Genomic DNA, 17,316 nt, shown 5'->3' with positions numbered 1-17,316 from the left:
GGCGGACGGATCGCCGGCGGGGCGGTTCGCGCGTTGCGATTGGTCAACGGCGGACACCTCGGCTGTCAATCAGGCTGGGAGCCAATGGGCGGGGGAGCGTCGCGCCGCGCGTGCTGACGCCTCGCGGTGAGTCACCCGCCAGCGATTGGCTGAGGGGCGGGACCTCGCGACACGCGCGTTACCATTGGCTGAAGCGTAGCCACGCCCCCTGCCCGCTGCCCACGGAGGCACTCCCGGGGCTCGCGGGTTCGAGCCCCCCGAGGGGACAGAGCGGGGACAAGGCCGGGACATTGCGGGGTCGCGCAGGGCGGGGCTCGGGCCAGAGAAGGAGAGGCCAGGCTGGCAGCCGTATACAATTCATCTTTATTTACAATACCCTATAAAAATGTAAATTTAGAAACTTTATTCTCATTAACCAGAACCAAAGACTGGAAGGGATGGGGAAGAAAAAAACCAAACAAAAAAAATTACTGCAAGCAAATGAAATTAAGAAAAAAAGCAGTAAAGGGGGGGGGGGGAGGCGGGAAGGCAAAAAAAACCAAAACAAAAAAGCAGGGTAAAAGAAAAAAAGAAATAAAATAAAATAATAAATGAACTTTCCACTTGATCTGTCAGAGGAAAAAGACAGGGAAGGAGCCGGGAGCAGCGGATGGGGGGCTGGTTAATGCCAGGAAGAATAATTCCGGGGTGAAAAATCCCTATATGTGCAAATCTCATGGTTTTTTTTTATTTTTAAAAGGAAAAAAAAAAAAAAAAAAAAAAAAAAAAAAAAAAAAAAAAAAAAAAGGTAAAATTATCCCCCAACCACCACCACCACCTTCCCAAGGAGCAGCACAGCTGAATCCACCCGGATCCGATCCAGAGGGGACAGAGACCCGGCTGTGCCTCCCCACCCCGGAGATGCTGGGGCTGATCCCAGGGGGAGGGAAGGAGCCGAATTTTGGGAAGACGAGGCGAGTGTGCGAAACAGGTGTGTGAAGTGTGGGGAAGGGCAGGAAGCAGAGCTCAGTGCTTGTGGGAAGGGCTGGAGAAGGAGCAGGGAAGGAGCAGGGAACCCCTGGCCAAGGATGTGGAGCAAGGGGCTCCCCACTTCCCAGGATCCTCAGTAGTGTGTGTGTGTGGTGTGTGTGTGTGTGTTTGGGGGGGAAGCAGCAGTTTTTGGGGGTGCAGAGGGAGTCAGGGGGAAATTGGGAGCAGCAGGGAAAGGCAGCACTTTGTATGAAAGGGGGGAGCAGCCAAACAACCCCCTCTTCCTGCTGATCCAGGGACTGGAGGGCAGATGTGCCCCATGTGCCAGGCCAGGTGTCAGGGGAAGTGTGGGGTGAACCGTGTGCCCTCCATCCATCCATCCTTCCTTCCTTCCATCCATCCTTCCTCTGGAACATTCCGGTGGTGGCGAGGAGCCACGGAGATCTACCGGATCCCCTGCACTAAGCTGGAACCAGGGAACAACAGTGGTGGGATAAGAGGGAGGCAGTGATTCCCCTCTCCCCAAGCTGCTTTTCCACACCCCAATCCTTCTCCAGCTGCACCCCCACCTCTGGTTTCCCCCTTCTCCAGGTTCCCTGTTGGAACAGGGCCACATTCCCATGGGAAAAGAGGGCTGGCACTCACTGCAATTTTGTCTCCAGCAGGTTCAACTTCTGCTGGTCAACATAGCGAGAGAAGAGGGAGATCAAGTTGGAGGGGATGGACACGGGCTTTGCCAAAGCTCCCTGAGGGATCCGCAGGAGCTCCCGGGTCGCCATCAGCATCAGCTCTGTCCTGCCAGAAAAACGGGAGAAGGGAGCAGTGAGAGGCATGGGGGCTCCAGAAGCCTGGAGGCTACCTTTTTCTCCCCAAGGGGCTGGGAGTGTGGTGACATTCCAGGCAGGAAAATGCCAGCCCGGGACAGGAACTCACCATTGGTTGTCCTGCATCAGCTCCGTGTTTGTGTCTGAGCTCTGCAATTCCTCCCCTCGGCTCAGAACCAGGTACAGCAGGGACAGACCAAACTGTGGGAACACGGAGGGGATCAGTTCCCTCCAAACACTCCTCGGGACAATCTGACAATCCTCAACACTTCCCAACCCTCCTGGAATGCTGCCACAGGCGGGAAGATCCCTGGCTGCCTTTGCAGGAGGAGGAGGAAGAAAAGACCACAGACCATTGCCAGCCCAGGAGGGACTTACTGGAGCAACATTCCCACCCCAAATTCCAGGACTGGAGCATGAAGTACAGTGGGACAGACCCAGAAAATGCTGCCAGGCTGATGCAGAGCCCAGGGCTACCTCAGGCCATTAATTAATGTGCCAGACACCCTTGTTAAAGAGTGAGGGGAACACCCCGGTGCTGAGAGGCTGCTGGGGCAATTCCCAAGGCTGGGAAGGGGTGGGGATGAGGAGCACCTTGTTTTGGAGCACAGCAGTGAGGTGCAGGTTGGTGGGAGCGGCGGCGCTCTGAGGTAGGTTCGTGAGCTGCTGCACAAGGCTGGTGACTGTTCCCAGGGGAAGGTGGTAGAGGACGTGGGAAAAGGGCCTCAAGAGGCAGGGAAGCACCTGTGGAGAAAGGAACACAGTTGGGAGCTCAACACACTTCCCTGTGCCTGGCTGGAATTGCAAACAGCTTCTCCCACACAGCCCCTCCAAACCTCTGGCACCCTCCCAGGAACTACCATCCTGAAGACACATGGAGCCCTTTCAGCCTCTGGAGCCTCACCTCATCCTGAGCATCCTTCTTGATGAGGAAGGGCAGGTTCCTGGCCGTGGCCATGAGCACGTCAGCCGCTTGCTCTGGAGCCAGGAAGGGGAGGATCCGGGCCACCAGGCGCTTTCCTTTCCGGATGCACATGATCTGCATGAAGTGGTCATCGCTTGGCCTGAGGTGGGTGGGAGAAAGGTGTCTACCATCAACTGGGAGCATCCCAGGGTTATCCCATACCGGGATCTGCCCCAGCACCAGATGGAAAACACCCACACCTCACAAAACATCCCTGAGGAGAGCAAAACTACACAGGAATGACATCCCTAAATCAGTCCTGCCAGAGGGGATGGAAATTGTGACTTTGTAACCAAAGTGAGGGTAAAATGGATAAAAAAAAAAGGTTACTTCAGCTCCCTGCAAGAGTCAAACAGATCCACCGAAAACTGGCTGCTGTGGTCCCAGAGTGTTGGAGCTCCCAAATCCCGCTCACCTGTCCTGCCCAGGTGCCTTCCCCCTCAGATTGTCGTACATGTCACAGATCTTCTGCTTCCTTTCTCCCATCAGGGCTGGCCGCTCCCCTTCCAGGCTCAGGAGGTAGCGGCGCTCATAGTCCTCCACGTCCAGGAGGAGGCTGTACGTCTGCAGGAAGCATGGATCACTCAGGAAATCATGGAATGGGTTGGGTTGGTCCACTTTTTATCCCACCATGGACCTCTGAGGGTCAGGATGATCCCCTTCAAACTCACTTTCTCGATGGTGACGAGGGTCTGTCGCCTCTTATCCCGGACCTGCTTCTCCTTTGTCTCCTGCCAGGGAGGGAAGAGGGAATCAGGGCAGTGGGAAGCAGCCACAGGGCTGTGTTGGAAAGGAGGAAGACCAGGAACTCACATCATCCTCACTGCGGGACGTCACCACGGCGTCGATCATCTTCCGGGGGTTGTTGACACTGGAGACGGTGAGCTTTCCTAGCGAGCCCTCAAACTGCACTGCAGGAAGGAGGGACAGGGAAGCCGAGGGATGAGCCCCTGCAATCCCTGGATAAAAGGAGCCCTGGGGCTGCTGGAGGGCTTTACCTGGCTTGTAGGTGTGCTCCAGCTTGGCCACCTGTGGGGTGATGAGTTTAGTGCGCTCCTTCTTGGGACCATCACCGTGCACTTCCTCAGCTGCTGCCAACTTCTCCAGCTTCTGGAAGTAATTCTGAGGCAGGGAGAGGAAAAGTTGAGAGCCTTCTCCCAAAAAACCATTGACCATCTCCTTCTCTTCAGCTCCATTATCTTCTCAACATCATCATTTAAGCCACAGCAGAGTCCATCCTCCTCTCCCATTCCTCAGGATGAGAGAGATCGAGGCTCCTCCTTAACCCTCTCTCAGGACAATGACATCTGCTCTCCTTGTGGGATTCCCAGTCCTTCCCAGCACATCCCAGTCAGCCTGCCTTGCTCCACCAGCACTGTGCTGGGGCCTCCCCACCCCATCCACCCTATTTCACAATGGCAGAGCTTTGCTGACTCACATCCTGCACGAGTTCCTCTTTTCTGTTGGGACCAGCTCACCCACAGATCCCAGAAAAACTCTGCCACCTCACGAGAGCATGGACTCAGCAGCCACAGCTCTTCCATTCCATTCAATCTCCCAAGGACCATCCCAGACATTTCCCTCTCTCCCTGGGAACCCTCAAACAGTCCCCCAACCACCACATTGCTTCACCTGCTCCAAGTCTGGCTTTTCCCAGCATTGTCTGACAATCCCCCATTCCTGAAATGGAAAAAAGCAGGAGCACTCTCTCCCTATCCACCTTCTCCACTGCACTCTTTGGATTCCCACAGGATTCACCACCACCATTCCCAGTCAGACCAAAGTCAGCCTTTCCCTGCCCAAGGACCTCAAGATCTTGAGTTTTCCATTTAGCATTTCCCTTGTCTCATTCCAAGGGTTTTATCCTGGCTCTGTCACACTTCTGATGGAGAGGAGCTGCTCTCCTGTTATCCCAGACTTATGAGATTGGTGTATCCCAACATCTCCTCACTCCTGGAAATCTCGCCCAAGGAGTCAGCTCTTCCCAAGGATGCTGATCCCACCCTGTCCCTCTGCCTTCCTTTTCCAGGAAGAAAGCAATAAACTGGATCTCTCTCTGCACCCCATTCCCAACAATACCCAATGGACAAGGGGAAGATACTGCTACCAAGTACCTGATAATAATAATCATCCAGGTAGGGATCAGTGCTCTGCAGCTGCATCATCTGGATCTTGGACACCCAGTCCTTTTCCCGCTGCAGCATGAGGTTGGCATAGGGATCCTTACGGATCTGCTCCTGATGGCTGCTCCGGTGGCCCCCTCGGTCCCCCCCGGAGCCGTTGAGGCTCCGGTGCTGGCTGGCAGGAGAAGAAGGGCACCCGTGAGCACACCGGAGCTACAGGAAGGGACAAAGAGGGGGGACAGGTGACCCCAGAAGCAGGACACGTCCCCGTGCCACGTGGCCCCGTCCCTGTCCCCGCACTCACTTCCGGTTCTGCTGCTGCCGCTGGTGCAGGAGCCGGCGGTGCTGGGGGTGCAAATGGGTCGTGTCCGGCCGGAACATCTGGGTCTGCGGCCTGGGGAGAGCGGGAATTGTCAGGGATGGATGCAGGGAGCGGCTGGGGTGCTGGGACAGGGACAGCACCGACCTCAGGTTCTGCAGGTGGGATCCGGGGCCCGGAGGGTGCGGCAGCTGCGAGGGGGGCGGGGCAGGGGGAGCCCCGAAAAAGGCACGGAACCCACCGGCTGGGGACATCATCTGCCCAACTCTGCCCTGGAGCAGCTTGGGATTCACAGAGGGCAGCGGGCTCCCCACCAGCCCGGACACCCGGGCAAACTGGCTGGGGGACATTCGGCCGGCCTGGAGGGGCAGAGAGGACACCTGGAGTCAGCCGGGTGGGAAAAGGATCTGGGATGGCCGGCAACAGCCATGGAGAGCCAAGTCCCAGAGCCAGGAGGAAAAGTGGGATAAAGCACAGGAAAGAGCTTTACCTGGGCTCCTCCGAGTAGCTGGGCTCTCTGCAGGTGCGTGAGAACGGGAGGGACGCTGTGGGGGAACGGGTGACCCAGGAGGGAGGAATTCTGGGGAAAAAGTTGGGAAAAGGGACCCCAGTCACAGACCACGACTGGCAGATAGGACAAATCCCAGGAAGGCCAGGCTCTGTGGGGTGGGGATGAGCCACAGGAACACAGGGAGGTCTTGGAGGGACCTGGTCATCAATCCCCAGAAAAACGGTGGAGAGAAAGCTGGATACCGGAACATTGCAGAGCTGGTTGGGGGACATCCTCTCTCCATAGGGAGTGGGATAACGCTGCTGCATGGTAGCTCGGATGTGGACAGGCTTGGGACACAGGATCTAGGAAGAGGCAAGTGGCACAGTCACTCCCCTGGGAAGCAGCTTACACCCCTGGGAGCAGTGGGAAGTTGGGAAGTGAGGAGGTACCTGCTGGTTGAAGTTCGGGATGGCAGCCTGTTTCGGGGGGGTGCCGATGGGAACGGCCCGGACCGGGGGGCTGCCGATGATGGGGGACGAGGAGCGCCGGGGCAGCGCCCGCTCCGATGGATCCCGCTCTTCATCCCGAGCCTGCGGAGGCCTCTGGGGAAGGGCATAATCCAGCACGGACACGGGCGGCATCTCCTGTGGGAGGAATGGGAGGGACACCCCCGTTCCCTGAGAGTCACAGGCTGGGACAAGGAGGAGGGTTGGTGTCCCCACTTCCTACTGTCAGCTCTCCATGTCCCCTGTGCTTCCTTGGGATCTCCATGTGATGCCGGGCATTCCCGAAGCACACGTGACTGCCAAGAGCATCCCGTTTGGGATAACAGGGCGTGGGGTGGGAATTCTGGGTCACCTCCCAGCCTGGCAGAGCCAGGAGAGAGTTGGGAGAGGATTGGACACGCAGCACTTCAAAGCCTGACTCTTAATGAAACCACAACAACACAAAAATCCTCTGCCTCCAGGCATCAACATTCCCAGATCCTGCTGGGAGCCCTCAAATCCCTCAGACATCACCAGGCATCCCAGAACAGCAAAAATCTGCCATCCCAGCCCTCCAGGGTCCGATGTGGGGACAGAGGGTGACAGCTATGAGGGTCCCCCACAAGCCATGGATGCAGCTGGAGGGAAGCGGGACACTCCACTATCCCAGGAACAGTTTAACCCACCCAGCTGGTTGCCACAGGCACTTGGGATCACCAGGGAGGAGCCCCCTGCCCTACCTGAGCGAGGAGTGGCCCCCGGATGCGCCGCAGCACAGCTGAACTGTCCCAGATGCTGGAATTCAGCCCTCCAGGCTGCTGCAGAGCACAAGGAGAGTCAGGACGGCGCAGCGAGATCCATCCTCACATCCCCCGGGATCCCCCAGCCCATTCCCACCTGCGGGGGGTCCCTGGTGTGCACGGCCTGCATGATGGCCGGGTCCTCCAGCTCGCTGTCGATGACAAGTCGCGTGAGCCGCTCGGCCAGCGCGTCCTCGGGATCACCCAGAACATCCCCGTCATTCCCAACGGGACCGTCCGGCTCCCGGCTCGACCCGGCCTTGTCCTCCAGCTCCGCCAGCCGCTCGTGGGCCTCCTGCCAGTCATCATCTGCGAGGGAGCACAGGGTGAGGGATGTGGGCCGGGGGGATCTGTGGGCTCAGGGAGATCTGGGGGTGACGCTCAGGGTCTCACCGACGGCCCCGGCCCCGAAGGTGTCATCGTTGAACTGGTCGATGTCTTCATCCTCCTCCCCCAGGGCCTGGAAGGCATCTTCATCCTCGTCCAGCGGGCAGTCCTCCAGGGACTGGGACAGCCGGGGATGGGGTCAGCCCCACTGTACCTCCCTGATGACCCCCCAGCCCATTATATCTGTACAATAACGCCCTCAACCAGCAATACCTCCCCCAGCCCCATTATCCACCCCGGAAACCCCCCCAGCTCATTATTCCCGTGCAGTGACTCCCCCAACCCGTTACATCCCCCCAGTGACCCCTCCAAACCTAGAGAGTCACCCCGCCCGTTACACACTCCCCCAGCCCGTTACAGTTCCCCAGTGACCCCAGACTCCTTCTGTCACCCTGGAGCTCCCTCCCAGCCCCTCAGACCCCCTCAGGGACCGCCCTCCCCAACTCCTTTTACCTCCCCCGCACCAGCCCGTTATACCCCCCCCCACCCCGTTACACCGCCCCACTGCCGTCCCGGCGCGTTTCTCCCGCAGGCCCCGCGGGGCCCCGCCCGGCCTGGCCCCCCCCCGGCTCCTCCCCGGCCCCTCCCCGCTCACCGGGTACCGGAACATGGCGGCGCCGGCGCCCCCCGCCCGCAGGCTCCGCGCCGCCCGACCAGGCCCCGGGCCCCGCCGCGCATGCGCCGCCGCGGGCGCAGCCGCATGACGTCATCCGCCGCAACATCCCCCGTGCCACGCCCTCCGGCGCGCGATGGGGCGGAGCCAACGGGGGCCACGCCCAACTGAGACCACGCCCATCCTGTGTGTTTCTTAAAGAGGCAGCGTCCCTTTTTCTACCCCCCACAGCTGTGACAGCCGCATGTCCCCTGCCCGCAGCCGTGCCCCCCAGTGCCATCCATGCCCGCTGTCACTCCATCCATAGCTCCCGCAGTGCCCGCCCAGCCCTGTCCCCAGCTGTGTCCCATCCACAGTCATGTTCCCCAGCTGTGTCCTCTGTCCCCAGCTGTGTCTCCCCCAGCCGTGACCCCTGCACCCAGTCACGACCCTGACTTGTGTCCCCTAATTGCAGCCATGTCCTCAAGCCGTCCCCTGTGCCTGCTCCTGTCCCGTCTCCAGCCGTGTCCCCCCAGCTGTGTGTTGAATCCATGGCTGTGTCCCGCCCCCAGCTGTGTCCCCAGCTGTGACCCCCTATCCACAGCCTCATCCCACCGCGTGGTGTCCCCTGAACCCAGCCACGTGCCCAGCTGTGACCCACACCCACAGCCGTGTCCCCAGCTGTGTCCCCCCAGCCGCCTTCCCTGTCCCCAGCCGTTCTCCCGCTGCAGCCACACGTGGCAGGGGGTGACACGTCCTCACCGTGTGACCCCCGTGGGGCATCAGCTTCCTCATCGCCTCCAAACCCACATCCTCCCCCACCTCTGTCACCTCCCGGGGTGCCCGGGGGCCACCCCCAGCTACCGTCTGCAGCGGGTCCGGTGTCACCGGGTGTCCCAGGTGAAGGGGCGGCTCCAGCTCGTCCCTCCCCTCGGCGCCTTCCTTGTGCCCGTCACTGGGGATTAGCGCAGGGACAGCCCCGGGCTTGGGGACAGGCACAGGGGACAGGGCCACCCGCCACCTCGCCTGGATGTAGGAGGCCTGGCCGAGCGGCGAGGACCGAGGGTGACATCCCCCATCCCTGCGCTGGGCGAGGACGGGGACCCCCCCGCGCCCCCCCAGCCTTTGGGGGCACCATGAAGGACCGGCTGGAGCAGCTCAAGGCGGTGAGGGACTCCGGGCGTGGGGAGGGGACAGGGGACACCTCCAGGGGGCCCCTCAGGAAAAGGATGACACCGGGATGGGGGTCCCCGAGATGAGGGCATCACGGGGAGAGGGAGCCTCAAAAACCAAGTCTGTGGTGGATGGGGACGTCACGGGGTGAATGTCACCAAAATGCCACCCCACGGTGCCCGGGGGTGTCACGGGGGTGGGGGGTGACATCCATGGTGGACTGGGGTCTTGGGAAGACCCCAATCCATGGTGAGCGGGGACACCACGGGATGGATGGCCCCGAGACCTCACCCCACTGTGCGTGGGGGTGTCACGGGGGTCACCCCATGGCAGATGGGGGACCCTGAGCCTCACTCAAGGCGGGTGTCAGGTGGGAGGGACTGGGGGGGGGGGCATCCCCGTGCTGTTTGGGGGGACGGTGGCTGTTTTGGGGTGACGTGACCCTCCCAGTTGAGTCCCGTCCCCCCACGCCGTGGGGTGCGATGGGGAGACACCAGCCCACACCCGGCCTATGGGAGGTGTCCATCCCGCAGGGAATGGCAGTGGATTTGGGGTGCCCACACCCCATTCTGCACCCCACACTTGCCCATGTTCCTGGTACCAGCGCCACTTCCTTCTCCCTTTTCCCGCTCTGCCTTGGGGCCCCACTTCCCCCCACTCCTGGGGGGCTCCCCCTGCTCCCCAGCAGGATCATGTGCCACGGATGGTGGGGTCCCAGCAGGCCCCCAACTCGCAGCCGGGCCCCTAGCCGTGGCAGGGAGGCTTGGCAGGGATTTACCGGGATTATGGAGCCATCAGATAAAGCCCTCAGGGGAGAGCAAAGGGATTAATTTTATTTTTACTCCAACAGCAGGAGGAGGGGGTTGGGGGGGTCTCAGCCTGGGGTCTGTTCCCCTCTCCAGGACACCCCAACAGCACCCCCGGGGTGCTGGTGGAGCTGAGGGGGTGAGGGAAGGCAGTGGGGCTGAGATTGAGTTTTGGGAAGGGCTGGATTTGGGAGCACATGGGTGGGGGCCTGGGCACTACACCAGAGTGAAGGGTACCAGCCACCTTCGTGCCCCCCAGGGCTGCCCCAGACCTGCCGTGGGGCCACGGTCTGGGACATAAACCCTGTCCCATCCCCATCCTATTGCTGTCCCCGTCCCCTCCCTCTGGCCGAGCCCAGCAATCCCTTAATTCCCAGCCACGTGTGGCCAGATGTGAGCTGTGCTCAGCCCCCCCCGGCTGTCCCCTGCTGCAGATGTCCCCCCCTGTGCTACCACATCCCCATGGCTACTCCCCCCGTGTCCCTGTCACCCCTGGGGAGCCCCTGGGGGACTCTGGCAGGGCAGAGGGTCCACCCTGAGCGCTGTGTCCCAACAGAAGCAAGATGCGGATGACGAGGAGGAGCTGGAGATCGCCGTGGACAACACGGCCTTCATGGATGAGTTCTTCGCGGAGGTGAGGGAGGGCTGGGAGCGGGGCTGGGGGGCGTAGGGCTCCCTCCTCACCCCCCCAAAATCCTCCCGGGCATGCCCAGATTGAGGAGACCCGGCAGAACATCGACAAGATCTCAGAGAACGTGGAGGAAGCCAAGAAGCTCTACAGCATCATCCTCTCAGCCCCCATCCCAGAGCAGAGTGAGTGCTGTCACCATGTCCCCACAGCCTCCCCTGCTCACAGGGACCTTCCCTGGGAACATTCCCATGGTGGCTCACACCCATGATCCCACAGAGACCAAAGATGACCTGGAGCAGCTGACGGCAGAGATCAAGAAAATGGCCAACAGCGTCCGTAACAAGCTGAAGAGTGAGTGTCCCTGTCCCCTTGGGACTCTGGGATCATGGGGGCTGGCAGTGGGAAAGGTTCCTGATGGGTTGAGGTCTGTCTCCCTACAGGTATGGAGAGGAACATCGAGCAGGATGAGGCACGATCCTCCGCCGACCTTCGGATACGCAAGTCCCAGGTGAGCTCTGGTCCACAGCCAGCGTCCCCAGGTCCCACCCTGTCTCCCACGGGCTGGGGATGTGGCATGTCCAGGTCCAAGTCTCCCCAGTTCTATCCCCTGTGATCCCAGGCCTTGTGTCCCTCTGCCCTGTCCCCAACACTTTCCTGCCGCCCTGTGCTGGGACATGCTATATCCAGGGTCCCCTGGCTCTCATTGTCCCGTCCATCCTGGGATCAGCAACATCCCATGCCCAGAGTGTCACTGATCTGACTTCCTGTCCCCATCCCCAGCACCTCATCTTGTCCCCTGGACAGCATCACACCTCTGTCCTCGTTCCTGTCCTCTGTGAAAATGGCCCATGGGGACATTCCATGCGTGGGGTGTTCCATGTCCTCGTTCCCAGGACCAGGTCCAGTCCCCCAGGGTCACACCATGCCCTGGGGTGTCCCCATCCCAAAGTCCCCATCCCCATCCCCACCCTCACATCCCTGTCCCTGTCCCCAGCACTCGGTCCTGTCCCGCAAGTTCGTGGACGTCATGACCAAGTACAACGAGGCGCAGGTGGATTTCCGGGAGCGGAGCAAGGGCCGGATCCAGCGCCAGCTGGAAATCAGTGCGTGACCGAGCCCCGCGGGTGGGTGGGCACAGCCTGGGCATCAACCCCCAACCCTTTCATAAAGTGGGAGGAACCAACTCATCCAGACCCCTCCCATTTGACCAAGTTTAGTTAAGTGGGTGGGGCCAGGCCATACAGACCCTACCCCTTATCCCGGACTGGGCGGGGCCCGTCCCCATCCCTCTTCACGTGCCCGCAGCCGGCAAGAACACGACGGACGAGGAGCTGGAGGAGATGCTGGAGAGTGGGAACCCCTCCATCTTCACCTCGGGGGTGAGCCCTGACACGGGGGGACAGCAGGGGACACGGGGGTGTGTCACAGGGCCAGGCCCCTCCGCTGACGTTCCCCTGCCCCTGCAGATCATGGACTCGCAGATCTCGAAGCAGGCGCTGAGCGAGATCGAGGGGCGGCACAAGGACATCGTGCGCCTGGAGAGCAGCATCAAGGAGCTCCACGATATGTTCGTGGACATCGCCATGCTGGTGGAGAATCAGGTACGGGGTCACGCAGGGACCCGGCTGTGGGGACACAGGAACACACAGGGACAAGCGGGGACCTGGACATGGGGTCACAGAGATGAGCAGGGACCTGTGGACAGTGAATAGGGACCTGAGCATGGGGACAAGGAGGAACCTGGGTGTGGGGTCACAGGGATAACCTGTGTATGGAGACACGGACATGAGCAGGGATTTGGGCACAGGGTCAGAGGAATGTGCAGGGACCCACATATGGGGACGAGCAGGGACCTATGCATAGGGTGACCAGGGACAAGCAGGGACCTGAGTGTGGGGTCACAGGGACCTGCATGGGACCGTGGAGTGGCCCAGGGACCTGCAGAGGGGGTCCAGCCATGGAGCGATATGGGCTGGGGTGGTTACCACTGCATGTGTTCCCACGGAGCCACCCACCACCCCACGGTGGCCGGGAGGGACACTCCTGTGTCCCCTGCCCTGTGGTGGCGCGGTCCCCTCTCTCAGCCCCTCTCTGTCCCCCATGCCACATGAGGAGCTGCTGCGTGCCCCAGGGATGGGTGAGTACCTGCGTGTGCGGGTGTGCCACGTGCTGTGGGGCTGTGTCACCGTTGTCCCCACCAACCCTGTCCCTTCTCCCCCAGGGAGGGCTGCTGGATAATGCAGAGTCGAGCACGTGGAGCAGAGCACAGAGACGATCTGGTGCCGGGGCCAGACGCGCCAGGTGGGTGGGTGCCAGCACCCCAGGGTGCTCTCAGTGTACCCCCCTCTCTCTATGTCCCCCGGGTGCTCCCTAGGGAGCCATGATCGACCGCATAGAGAACAACATGGACCAGTCTGTCGGGTTCGTGGAACGGGCCGTGGCTGACACCAAAAAGGCTGTGAAGTACCAAAGTGAGGCCAGGAGGGTGAGACAGACCGACAGCCCCTGTGTCCCCTTTGTAGCCCCCAATGTCCCCTTCGTAGCCCCCAATGTCCCCTCTGTAGCCCCTAGCATCCCAGAGGTACCCCCAGTGTCCCCCTCTGGCCCTCATTGTGCCTTCACATCTCACAGTGTTCCCAGCACCTCCCCATATCCTCCAGCAGCCCCGAGATTCCCTTATTTCCCACAGTCACCTCCTGTCTCCCTCAGCCACCCCTCATATCCCCCAGCTGACCCCAGTGGCTCCCACCTCCCCGCAGTGACCCCAGGGCAGCTCTGTCCCTCTCTGTCCCACTGCCACCCCTGCACCCCCTCCCACCCTCAGGTGTGATGAGCTGGTGAGGACTCAGCCCCTCCTGCCCCATCCCCAGGGCTCTGCAGCACCTCTGGCTCTCCAGAGCCCCTCGGTTCCCCCATGTCCCCCCCCACAAGACAGGTGTCACCACCCCCGACTCGCCCCTGTTCCCCCAGAAGCTGCTGATTTTGGTGGCAGTGGCCGTGCTCTTGCTGGGGACAGTTGCCCTCATCATTGGACTCTCGGTTGGGCTGAACATGAAATAGCCCCTGGGGCAGGGGTCTGTAAGTGTTGGGACCCCCACTGCAGGGACACAGAGCCCTAGGGGATCCCAGTGTCATCTCCTGCTTGGGGGGCTCCAGTGCTTTAGGATTTGAGATGCTGGATTCTGGGATTGGTGATCTCAGGTCTGCAGTGCTGAGGGTGTTCTTTGAGGGTCTGCAATGTCTGGGGGCCCCTGGTGCTCTGGGGTCTGTGTTTTTTGGGGGTCTGCAGTGCTCAGGAGCCTGTGATGTTCAGGGGTCTCTGGTGCTCAGGGGTCTGTGCTGTGTGGGGTCTGCATTTTTTGGGGTCTGCAGTGCTTGAGGGTCTGTGTTGCTCGAGGGTCTGCATTCCTTGGGGGTCCGTGTTGCTCCCGGCTCTGGATTTTGTCTCTTCCTCACATCCATCTCTGCCATCCCCACTCCCTCCTTCCCGCTGCAGTCCCCGTCCCCTTCCCTGCCGGCGTCTCCAGCTCCCCTTTCCCTCCTCCAGACGCTCCCGACCATCCCAGCGATGTCACCTCCGGCGGGATCCTGGACCCCTCCTCTCCCCGCTCCTCCCGGACCTGCTGCTCCCAGCCCTCCGTGTCCCGATTCCCGCCGCGGTTTCAGCACCGCCGCCTTTCCCGCCCATCCTGCCACTCCCTGGGATCTGCTCCTCATGTCCTCACGGAAGGAGACAGGATTCCGATTCCGTCCGTCCTCTTGGGACTCGGCCACCGGTGCCACAGCCCCAGCGAAGGGTGACAAGGACACAAATCCGAGGGCCGGACGCTCGCCTGCGCGGGCATCCCGGTGGAATGAGGGCGAGAATAGGGACGGGACACGGGGTTTGGTGGCACCAGCGTGGTTTGTTGTCACCATGCTGTGACAGACGGATCTGTCGGGGTCCCAGTCCCCTCTTGGCTTTGATGTCCGGGCGGGAGGATGTGTTGATCGTGGGTATTTAACTCCCATTGTAATAAAATCCCGCTGATCCCGCCCTGCGCCTCCTCTCCGTGCTGGCACCGGGAACACCCAAAGCCACCGGCACGGCTCTGGCTCGGCTCCCGGTGTTCGGGAATCTGGGGGTTGGACCGGCCCCGTTTCCCGGTGCTGTAGGACACGAGGGGGAAACAGGGGGCTGGGGACACCCCCAACTCCCGGCCCTGTCCAGACACTCCCCAACCCCCCCCCGCCGCAAGTTTTTGGGTAAGTCACAGTGTTTGGTCACCTGTCCCAGAGCATGCTGGCACTGTCCCCTCCCTGTGCTACACAGAATCAGCTCACACCTGTCCTGCCACCTTCTCTGACTCCTCCCCAGCCCCTGTCCTTGTCTCTTGCCCCCCTCCCCAGCCCCATCCTTATCCTGTGTTCCTCCCCAGCCCATTCCCTGTCCCTGTCCCCAGCAGTGTCCCTGCCTCACATTCCCTGTCTCCCCGAGCAGAAGAAGATCATGATCATGTTGTGCTGCATCATCCTCGCCATCATCCTGGCATCCAGCATCGGGAGCATCTTCGCCTGAGCCCCCCACCCGCTGCCCTCCAGGTGACAGGGACAGGAATGGGGTGGCACAGGGGGGTCCCTGGTACACCCCAATCCCAGGGAGCGGGTTCAGGCCTTGCCGGGGTTGGATTCGCCCTGAGTGTCTCCAGGCTGCCACTCTGGGGAGGGATGGGGATGGTGACAGCACTAGGAGCCACATCCCCTTCCTGTCACCTCATCTTCTTCCCTGTCACAGGTGGCCTTTCCCCCTCCTGTCCCCCTGCCCGGATGATCCATCGGAGAGATCCCGGCCAAGCCACGATCCCCGGAGCCCCGAGGACATCCCACGTGTCCCTGGAGGAGTGGAGCCCTCCCACCACACCCCCTGCTCCCCTCCCAGCACCAAGGTCCCCACTCTCCTCCTCCTCCTCCTCCACTCGGGTGACAGTCGGTGGCCGCTGTGACAAGCAGCCCCTCCTCGGTGGCACGGAGCGGCTGGAGGGGCCGTGTCCCTCTCGGAGGGGGACACAGGGCTCTGCCTTGCCGGGGCGGCCGGAGGAGCCTCTCCCTGTGCTTGGAGCTCCTTGGATGTGCAGCCACCCATGCTGGAGCCTTCCTCCTCAATAAAGAGCTCACCCACACTCTGCCTCCTGGCTCCGACCTGATCCGTGGATCCCTCAGGATGCTCCCAGCTCTTAAAATCCACTTTGGGATAGAGAACCTCGTGCTTCAAACCCCGATCCATTTATCCCCCACCTCCAAACCCCACCTTGGGATAAAGATCCTCATGCCTCAAATCCTGATCCATCTATCCCTCAGGATGCTCCCAGCCCTGCGTTCCCAGCTCCAAAACCTACTCCAGTTTCTTGTGAAAAGTTTAATTCCAAAAGGAATCCAATCCAGACGCTCCTCACACTCTGTGCTTCAGGAAAAACTTGCCCCAGTAGCGTCCCTTGAGCTGCAGGTCGTAGGGGCTCAGGTACTTCCTCATCCCCAACATGTTGGAGGTCACCACACGCTCGAAAGTCCAGGGATTTTGGTTGTTCAGCCTTTTCTCCTCCTCTTCCCGCCGCATCTCCTGGAGGCTCTCCCGGCTGACAGGGACGGCCGGGAAGGGCAGTTTCTGGGCCACGCGGGCGAGGAAAGGCCGGACCTCCCCGAATTGGCAGCGCCCGCCCACCTCCAGCACCAGCCTCCCGCTCTTCACCGCCGTCACGTAGCGGTCGATGGGGCCCTTGCCGCCCCCCATCCGGTGCCCCAGGCTTTTCCGCGTCACCGACTTGTAGGGGGCGGGCACGCGCCACACGGCAAACATGGATTTGGGATCCATGCTGCGACCGATGGTCAGGCGGATCATCTCGAAGTGGCCCCAGTGCAGGTACCCCCCGCCCAAAGCCTGTGGAGGGACAGCATGGGACAGCTCAGGGACACGGAGGCTCCTGCGCCCTGCCTGCGAACAGGGACACGCGATCCCAGCCTCTGGAATTCTCCCCCCGGTCCGTTCCGCGCCTGTTCCCGCTCACCAGGATCCCGTACTGCCCCTGGGTGAAGTCGGTGGCCTCCTGGGACGGGCCACGGATGTCACGGAGCCGCCGGGGCTCCCGCCGGACTTTGGGCACCGCCGGCACCTTGTCCATGAACTTCAGCTTCGGCTTCTCCGGGATGGTGATCCCTGCCGGGGAACACCAGGATCAGGATCCCCGGGAGCAGACTGGGGAGTGCCCCCACCAGCCCTCGGGGCTCTCCCGCCGCCCGTTCCTCTCACCGCTGTAATCCGGGGGCAGCGCCAACTTCTTGAGCCCCGCCCGAGGAACCGCGACGCCGCCGGGACCTGCGGGACAGAGCGGGGGGGGTCTCGGGCAGGGCCGGGAGGGAAAGAGGGTCCCCGCAGGGCCTCCCCTTCCCGGTCTCCAGATCCCCCCCAAACCACCACAGCCCAGCCGGGAGTCCCACCGGGACCCTCGGAACCTCTCCGGGGTCAACCCTTGCACCGCCAGCCCGAGTTCCCCCCCCCCCCCGGGATCCCCAGGCTCCCGGGAAGGTCCCCCCCGGCCTTTTGAACCCCCCACAAGGCACGGGCGGGCCCACGGAGCTCGGCCAAACCCCCCTGACCTCCCCCGGCCCAGAGCGGCCCCGGGAGCCGCCATCGCCACATCGCCGGGACACGCCGGAAGTGCCGCAAGGGCGCCGCCATTGGCCCGGCCCCAATCACGCGCCGCCCGTTGTCCGGGC

General features: G+C 61.7%; 3 protein-coding genes across 7 annotated transcripts; 1 reads left to right on the top strand and 2 right to left on the bottom strand.

Moving 5' to 3' along the window:
- Positions 1–751: 751 nt before the first annotated feature.
- On the bottom strand, positions 752–8,120 carry PATL1 (PAT1 homolog 1, processing body mRNA decay factor). Of its 2 annotated transcripts, none has more exons than XM_058834367.1 (19): positions 7,960–8,120; positions 7,371–7,482; positions 7,075–7,286; positions 6,918–6,995; positions 6,142–6,336; positions 5,953–6,054; positions 5,690–5,779; positions 5,347–5,558; positions 5,185–5,274; positions 4,872–5,055; positions 3,756–3,879; positions 3,571–3,668; positions 3,429–3,488; positions 3,173–3,321; positions 2,698–2,857; positions 2,388–2,537; positions 1,903–1,994; positions 1,615–1,764; positions 752–1,435 (listed from the first exon to the last, which is right to left on the bottom strand). In XM_058834367.1, exons 1-19 carry the CDS (start codon positions 7,972–7,974, stop codon positions 1,414–1,416), a joined length of 2,295 nt encoding a protein of 764 aa, XP_058690350.1. In that variant the 5' UTR covers positions 7,975–8,120; the 3' UTR covers positions 752–1,413. The 2 variants fall into 2 exon arrangements, with proteins under 2 accessions (XP_058690350.1, XP_058690360.1); XM_058834377.1 differs by having other exon boundaries at positions 6,918–6,992.
- A 176-nt stretch (positions 8,121–8,296) lies between these two features.
- STX3 (syntaxin 3) lies at positions 8,297–15,795 on the top strand. Of its 4 annotated transcripts, XM_058834400.1 has the most exons (12): positions 8,297–9,122; positions 10,492–10,569; positions 10,649–10,748; positions 10,843–10,917; positions 11,007–11,074; positions 11,561–11,669; positions 11,872–11,945; positions 12,033–12,167; positions 12,941–13,051; positions 14,063–14,342; positions 15,047–15,147; positions 15,341–15,485. In XM_058834400.1, exons 1-12 carry the CDS (start codon positions 9,093–9,095, stop codon positions 15,374–15,376), a joined length of 1,197 nt encoding a protein of 398 aa, XP_058690383.1. In that variant the 5' UTR covers positions 8,297–9,092; the 3' UTR covers positions 15,377–15,485. The 4 variants fall into 4 exon arrangements, 3 of the variants coding, with proteins under 3 accessions (XP_058690383.1, XP_058690392.1, XP_058690373.1); XM_058834409.1 differs by lacking the exons at positions 15,047–15,147; positions 15,341–15,485 and adding an exon at positions 13,537–13,644 and having other exon boundaries at positions 14,114–14,248; XM_058834390.1 differs by having other exon boundaries at positions 8,528–9,122; positions 14,114–14,342; positions 15,047–15,795.
- A 151-nt stretch (positions 15,796–15,946) lies between these two features.
- MRPL16 (mitochondrial ribosomal protein L16) lies at positions 15,947–17,316 on the bottom strand. The gene is made up of 4 exons (XM_058834427.1): positions 17,197–17,316; positions 16,850–16,915; positions 16,608–16,756; positions 15,947–16,480 (listed from the first exon to the last, which is right to left on the bottom strand). Exons 1-4 carry the CDS (start codon positions 17,276–17,278, stop codon positions 15,995–15,997), a joined length of 783 nt encoding a protein of 260 aa, XP_058690410.1. The 5' UTR covers positions 17,279–17,316; the 3' UTR covers positions 15,947–15,994.

This window comes from Poecile atricapillus, chromosome 1 (genome assembly GCF_030490865.1).
Source record: "Poecile atricapillus isolate bPoeAtr1 chromosome 1, bPoeAtr1.hap1, whole genome shotgun sequence".
Lineage (NCBI taxonomy): Eukaryota > Metazoa > Chordata > Aves > Passeriformes > Paridae > Poecile > Poecile atricapillus.
Note: the sequence above shows the minus strand (reverse complement) of the source record. Positions and strands in the feature narration are given on the sequence as shown.

What these genes read in the sequence shown, in the direction of transcription:
- STX3 (XM_058834390.1), top strand. Translation starts at nt 9,093, where the DNA reads ATGAAGGACCGGCTGGAGCAGCTCAAGGCG. An exon ending in CCTCCATCTTCACCTCGGGG is followed by an intron (nt 11,946 to 12,032) that starts GTGAGCCCTGAC and finishes CTGCCCCTGCAG; the next exon opens with ATCATGGACTCGCAGATCTC. An exon ending in ACCAAAGTGAGGCCAGGAGG is followed by an intron (nt 13,052 to 14,113) that starts GTGAGACAGACC and finishes TCCCTCCTCCAG; the next exon opens with ACGCTCCCGACCATCCCAGC.
- PATL1 (XM_058834367.1), bottom strand. An exon ending in ACACCAGGGACCCCCCGCAG is followed by an intron (nt 6,996 to 7,074) that starts GTGGGAATGGGC and finishes TGTGCTCTGCAG; the next exon opens with CAGCCTGGAGGGCTGAATTC. An exon ending in GGGGGCCACTCCTCGCTCAG is followed by an intron (nt 6,337 to 6,917) that starts GTAGGGCAGGGG and finishes TTCCTCCCACAG; the next exon opens with GAGATGCCGCCCGTGTCCGT.
- MRPL16 (XM_058834427.1), bottom strand. Translation starts at nt 17,278, where the DNA reads ATGGCGGCGCCCTTGCGGCACTTCCGGCGTGTCCCGGCGATGTGGCGA. An exon ending in GCCGCTCTGGGCCGGGGGAG is followed by an intron (nt 16,916 to 17,196) that starts GTCAGGGGGGTT and finishes TCTGTCCCGCAG; the next exon opens with GTCCCGGCGGCGTCGCGGTT. An exon ending in GCTGCCCCCGGATTACAGCG is followed by an intron (nt 16,757 to 16,849) that starts GTGAGAGGAACG and finishes GTTCCCCGGCAG; the next exon opens with GGATCACCATCCCGGAGAAG.